The 6,919-nt window shown below is 34.1% G+C and overlaps 1 protein-coding gene across 1 annotated transcript; it reads right to left on the bottom strand.

Moving 5' to 3' along the window:
* Nucleotides 1–1,250: 1,250 nt before the first annotated feature.
* On the bottom strand, nucleotides 1,251–2,195 carry LOC147916617 (olfactory receptor 52E4-like). The gene has a single exon (XM_087434003.1). The coding sequence runs from the start codon at nucleotides 2,187–2,189 to the stop codon at nucleotides 1,251–1,253; it is 939 nt and encodes a 312-aa protein (XP_087290129.1). The 5' UTR covers nucleotides 2,190–2,195.
* Between the last annotated feature and the right edge of the window lie 4,724 nt (nucleotides 2,196–6,919).

Below are 6,919 nucleotides of genomic sequence, written 5' to 3'. Positions count from 1 at the left end.
ATGTGTCCCCAAATATTTGGTTTAAAGTTATTTTAAATGATGTTTTTATTTCACTCTCTAATGGAATGTCATTTGTATAGGAAATCCAGCTGTTTGTATAGTGACCTTATATTTTCTAAACTTGCTAAATTCACATATAGTAAGTAAGTTTTAGCAAGTCACATAAGATTTTTCTACATAGAAAAATCATGTCATCAGTAAATGGAGTTTAATTTTTTCCTTCCAATATCAATGATTTTTATTTCGTTTTACTTGTCTTAATGCATCAGCTAGAACCTCCAGTACAATAGTGAATAGATATGATAAGAGCAAACAATCTTGCATTTTTTCTGATAATAGAGAGAAAACATTCAGTCCATCATTAAGTGTTGTGTAACCTATTTTTTTTTTAGATTTCTACTATCTGGTTGGAGAAGTTCTCTTCTCTTTCTAGTTTTCTGAAATTTTCATCAGAAATTCATGATGGGTTTTGTCAAGTGCTTGTTCTGCATTTACTAAGATCATCATATGTATTTTTTTTGTTTGAGAGTATGGTGAAATACACATTGATTTGCAAATGCAAAAATTACCCTTGCATTTGTGAGATAAAGTATTACTTGGTTATGATATATGATGATATTATATATCATTTAATTCAATTTGCATGATTTTCATTATTAATTTTTGCAACTGAGTTTATGAAGGAATTTGATAACTAATTTTCTTTTCATGCCTTTTCTGGTTTTGTTATTATTGTAGAGCTGGCAACATAGAATGAGTTTGACTCTTTTCAGAGACCGAATTGAGGGATAAATAATATTCAGATCACAATAATACTCGGAGTGAAATTAAGAAATCGCCTAGATGAAAGTAATATTGGTAGAAAAATAGTTAAGGACAGAGTCCAAAATATTCATGCATGAGCCAAAACTTAAAGAATTTCATGCCACTAGAATCTTCTTTTTTATTAAACATGTATGTAAATTTTACTACTGACATGGAGAACATCATTGTCCCCACACATTCAAGAACCTCATTGCATCTTTTTCTCAGCCCCACAATCTTCTCTCACCTTCAATGAGAAAAAGCAGTATAATATATTGAAATTTAAATTATATAAAGGAACCATTGAGTGTGAGTATTGGAGACTCTAAGGAAGGCTGAAGTAATGCCTGAGTGGCCTTTATATAGTTTCAATTTTTGGCATCCTGAGAGATATACAAGCTGAAAGTTACCCTGACAGAATTTATCAATTTCTGATTACATTTGGGTCATTCTTTCTTTACAAATATTCTGAGAACTCGATTCCGAATTTGCTTGGTCCTGACCCCATAAATGACTGGATTTAAACAAGGAGGAACAACCACATACAGGTTGGCCAGGAGTATGTGAATGTAGAGAGGAACATTTCTACCAAATCGGTGAGTCATAAAGGAGAAAAATGCTGGTGTGTAAAAGGCTAAGATGACACAGACATGGGAACCACACGTGCTAAGTGCTTTGAGTCTGGCATCCCTGGATGGAAGGCGGAAAACAGCTCGTATGATCTGAATGTAGGAGAGGGCAATGAGGATGAAGTCCAAGATCAGAGCAGCAATGGTAAATAAGCCATAGATGATATTGACTCTTATGCTAGCACAGGCAAGACGAGCAATTCCCATATGCTCACAGTAGGTATGAGGGATAATGTAGTGTCCACAGAAGGGCAATCGCTTGAGAAGAGGGCAGAAGGGGATGACAAGGAGGACTGCTCTCCCCACTACGACAGAGGACATGATGGCTACCACTTTGTTGGTGAGAATAGTTGTATATCTCAGTGGATAACAGATGGCGACAAAGCGGTCAATTGCCATGGCCAGGAGTACAGCAGATTCCATACCAGTGTAGGTGTGGACAAAGAACATTTGGATGAGGCAGCCTTCAAAGCTTATCTTCCTAAAATTGAACCAGAAGATGGCCAGCATCTTGGGAATGGTAGAAGTGGAGAGGCCTAGATCAATAAAGGAGAGAAGAGCCAGAAAGTAGAACATAGGTTGATGAAGACTCTGCTCAGTTTTAATCACAAACAGGATTGTGACATTCGCTATGAGTGCTATTAGATAAACAACAAAGAAAGGGAAGGCAATCGAGATATGGAAAGGTTCCAGGCCAGGTATACCCAGCAGAAGGAAGGCAGAAGGATATGAGGCAGTGTCATTGACAGTGGACATCTTGCTGAGGATTCCTGGAAAATACTGTATTTTCTTCAGTATTTCTGGAGAGACATAAGGGAATTTATGGTGGTTGGATATCACTATATATAATAGCTTACCAATTAAATTCTTAAGAACATAATTGAAGGAAATTTTAGGATTTAGGGGTGGAAAACTTCCTTTCTTCCCTTTTAAGTTCTTTTGGATATCCTAATAATTTAATTGACATAAGACAGATTAACGGGAGAAAAACAAACTTAGTTATATACATAAGGCAGCTATTAGAACTATAAGACTCAAACAAAAGACCAAAGCTGGCAGCTTTTATAACTTTCAGACAAAAAAACAATATATTTTTGAGGAATTGACAAGACAAAGAAGCTTGGGCTTGGAGTAGTGAAATAGTAAAGAAGTAACAAGGTTTATTTTTACATTCTCAGCCCTTAATTCTCTATCTTTCGTTATAAGAATGTCTATTTACCTCCTGATATAAGGAGGGTACCTTTCACTTGGAAGATTTATTTCCTGTTTTTAGGGGGAAAAGGAAGGGTCACAGTGTCCTTCATACACTGGCTGTTTCATAGGCAACTTCAGTTCAAAGTAAGCAAGATGCCAAAGTAGCATATTTTGGGTAAGCCTGCCATGAACCCCATCAAGGACAAATAACTATCAAAGATATTCAAATTATTTCTTATCCAATTTAATATTCCACGGGGATTAGGGAAGTTAGAAACAGTCTTTTCTGGAGGTAGTGTGATGGAGTGGTTCATGATCATCTTTAGCTCATGTTTTTGTGAAATGCTCATCTATATATGCTGGTATCAACTGAAAACCCTTCCAGTAACCAGAACTTGTATAACATTTTCAAATTACCTTGGTTACTTAGTTGACTAGATATGTAAGAGAAAACCCCTCAAATTTTTATGAAAAAAAGGATGAGGAAATAGAGTGGGAAGAAACTTTGGATATGATGGTGAATAATTATCCACTTCAGAGGCTCATCAGCATGTCATAGCCCCCTCTCTCTAGGTGTTACTTTTCCCTTTATTTGCTTTAATAAAATTTAGTTTATACTTATCTTTTCATAAAACTGTGCTTTTATGTTGTAGATGATAAATTGATATTTAGAATTATCCTACTTTTACATTCAAAAAATTATAATTCACCACATAAAAAAAAAATAATGCACAGGGCCAGCCCTGTGGCTTAGCGGTTAAGTGCACATGCTCCACTACTGGCAGCCTGGGTTCAGATCCCGGGCACGCACTGATGCACCGCTTCTCCGGCCATGCTGAGGCTGCATCCCACATACAGCAACTAGAAGGATGTGCAACTATGACATACAACTATCTACTGGGGCTTTGCGGGGGCGGGGGGGAAGGAGGAGGATTGGCAATAGATGTTAGCTCAGAGCCAGTCTTTCTCAGCAAAAAGAAAAGGATTAGCATGAATGTTAGCTCAGGGCTGCTCTTCCTCTCAAAAAAAAAAAAAAAATGATAATAATAATGCACAGAAAGTGATAATCTTAATAGAGGTAGAAAAAGTATTTATTAAATTCAGTATCTATGTATGATATTTAATAAAAAATTTCAGAAACCAGGCAGAAAATAAAACTTGTTCAATTTGTTGAAAGGAATCTATGAAAAACTTAAGGCTAATATGGTACTAAATGGTGAAACACTGAAAAGTTTGTCCCTAGGATTGAATATAAGGCAAGAATATCGACTAGTGTCAATTATATTTTATATTTTACTGGAGGTTCTAACGAGGTCAATACGTCAAAAAAAAAGAAATAAGAAGACATCATGATTAGAATGAAAGAAATAACTTTCCAGTTAAAAAATGACATGAACGTTTACCTAAAAATCAAGGAATTTATAACCAACTATTTAGTTTATTAAATACTCAGGTATAAGAATCAATACTTTTTCTATATACTATTAGCAAACAATTGGAAATAAAATTTTAAATTAAAATTTTGTAAAAATTCACAATGCCACTTAACACGGCATCAAAAACATGGAATACTTTGCAATAAGCACTTATAATAAAACATGAAGGAAATTAAGAAGACATAAAAAATGTAAAAAGTAAATAACATATCCATGGTTTGGAAAACTGAAGTATGTTAAGACGTCAATTTTTCCCACATTCATGAATACATTTAAAATAGCTACAATCAATGTAAGAAATTTAAGCTTATTATAAAATGATTATTGGAATACCCTAAATTCACTGGAAAAACAATAAGGAAACAGGAAGACTTATATTAAAGGACTTCAGACTTATAAACTGTAGTTATCAAGGCAATATGGCATTTGCACAATGATAGACAAATAATAAGCATAATAGAAATTAAACGCAATTAAATTTTATAAACAATGTAGTCATTCAATGAAGATAGAACAGTGATTTTTACCAATGATAGTGGTGTAACTGAATATACTTATGAAAAATAAAGTTACTTGATTCCAACTTCACAACATATACAAATATTAATTACATTTCTAAAATAGACTTACATATTAAAAAATCTCAAACACAAACATCTATAGAGTCAAAGGAGGGAGAATACCTTTGCAACCCATTGGACATTACAGGCATACCTCGAAGATATTGCTAGTTTGGTTCCAGACCACTGCGAATATGGCAATGCAGTGAGTCACATGAATTTTTTGGTTTCCTAGTGCATACAAAAGCTATGTTTATGCTATACTGTAGTCTGTTAAGTGTGCAATAGCATTGTCTAAAAAAATAATGTACATACATGAATTAGGAAATATTTTATTGTTAAAGAATGCTAATCATAATCTGAATCTTCAGCAACTCATAATCAGTGTGGTCACTGATCACAGATCACCATAACAAATAGAATATTAATGACAAAGTGTGAAACATTGAGAGAATTACCAAAATGTAACAGAGACACAAAGTGAGCAAATGCTGATAGACGCACTCGATGCAGGGTTGTCACAAACCTTCAATTTGTAAAACATGCAATATCTGTGAAGCTCAATAAAATGAAGCACAGTAAACTGAGATGTGTCTGTAATGGTTTCTTAGAACACAAAAAGCAATAACCATAAAAAGTAGTCTGTTAGGGGCTGGCCCCGTGGCTTAGCAGTTAAGTGCGCGCGCTCCGCTGCTGGCGGCCCGGGTTCGGATCCCGGGTGTGCACTGACGCACCGCTTCTCCGGCCATGCTGAGGCCGCATCCCACATACAGCAACTAGAAGGATGTGCAGCTATGACATGCAACTATCTACTGGGGCTTTGGGGAAAAAATAAATAAATAAAATTATATATATAAAAAAAGTAGTCTGGTACATGTTAAATTTTAAAATTTACTGTTAAGAAAATGAATTTATAAAGCAAAGGCTCGGAGAAAATATGTTCACAAGCCCTTATTTCTGAAAAAGAATTTGTGTCAAGAACATATATATAGATGTATGTACTTGGTAAATGAAAATATACAAATGACATTAAAATTCTCAGAATCATTAGACACCATGAATTTTGCATTAAAACTATAGTGACATACTAATACACATCCACTAGAATGGCTAAAATTAAAAAACATGACAACACCAAATTTTGGCAAGGATGTGGAGCAAGGGAGTCTCCTCAAGTGCCCACAACAATTGAACTCCTAGGTGCTTACTTGAGACAAAGGAAAGCATATGTCACACAAAAACTTGTACAAGAATGTTCATAGCAGCTTTATTCATAATTACCCCAAAGTGGAAAAAGAACAAATACTCATCAACGAGTAGAGAGATAAATCAATGTTGGAATGTTTCCGTAGTGAAATTCTATTCAGAGATAAGGATGGGTTGACTACTAATATGTGCAAAAGCACAGGTAAATCTAAAATCACTGCACTGAGGAACCAATTGTTACTAGTTACTCAAGATTACTAAATACGTACTTTTATTTATTGGAAGTTCTAGAGTATACAAACCAAATTAGTGCTGAAAATATCCCTTCAGTAGCTGTCCCGGGGGTCGAGAAGGGTAAGGGATGACTAGTAAGGAAAACAAGAAGATTTTTTGAGATGATACAAAAATTCCATATCTTTATAGGGGTGTAGAATATATAGGTATATACATTTGTGAAAAGGTTCAGATAAGATTTGTGCATTTAAACATATGTAAATTTTGTGCTAAAAGTCACATCTGAGCCTGGAGAAAATAGAATGTTTATGGTCACTGAAATTTGATGATAAGAATGTTATGCATATCTGTTTAGTTTGTACATGTTTGAAATTTTCCATAATGAAATGATATAAAATATAAATCTGGTCAAAACAAGTGTCATTTTTAATAATTTAAAGTACAACATCATTTGCTTTAATAAAATAGTCAAATTTGGAGCCTATTTTAAAGATAGGATATTTTATTGGAATAGAATGCTAATTTGCTTTACTCAATTAATACAGAAAGTTAAAATTCTAAAATCTAACTACAATATTTCACAATCACACTCAAAGAGAATGAAATAAAATAAACAACCTATGTAAAGTTTGAATATTCTGTAGTGATTTCTGTTTTGAATGGGATTTAGCTTTTATTCCTAATATTTTCCTTCTTATTCATACACATCAGCTTTTAAGTCAAATGCTAACCATGGTATATTCTTCATGATTATTTGCAACCTGTTGATTGATGATTGAAATTACTCTGAACAATGACAAATTCAACAGGAGGTAGACAGTCACACAGCACACGAGTGTTGTATCCTAGGATGTGC

Source organism: Ceratotherium simum, chromosome 7 (assembly GCF_057802395.1).
Source record: "Ceratotherium simum simum isolate JZ-2026a chromosome 7, ASM5780239v1, whole genome shotgun sequence".
NCBI lineage: Eukaryota > Metazoa > Chordata > Mammalia > Perissodactyla > Rhinocerotidae > Ceratotherium > Ceratotherium simum.
Note: the sequence above shows the minus strand (reverse complement) of the source record. Positions and strands in the feature narration are given on the sequence as shown.

Excerpts from the sequence above, each read along its gene's own strand:
- LOC147916617 (XM_087434003.1), bottom strand. The coding sequence starts at position 2,189 with ATGTCCACTGTCAATGACACTGCCTCATATCCTTCTGCCTTCCTTCTG.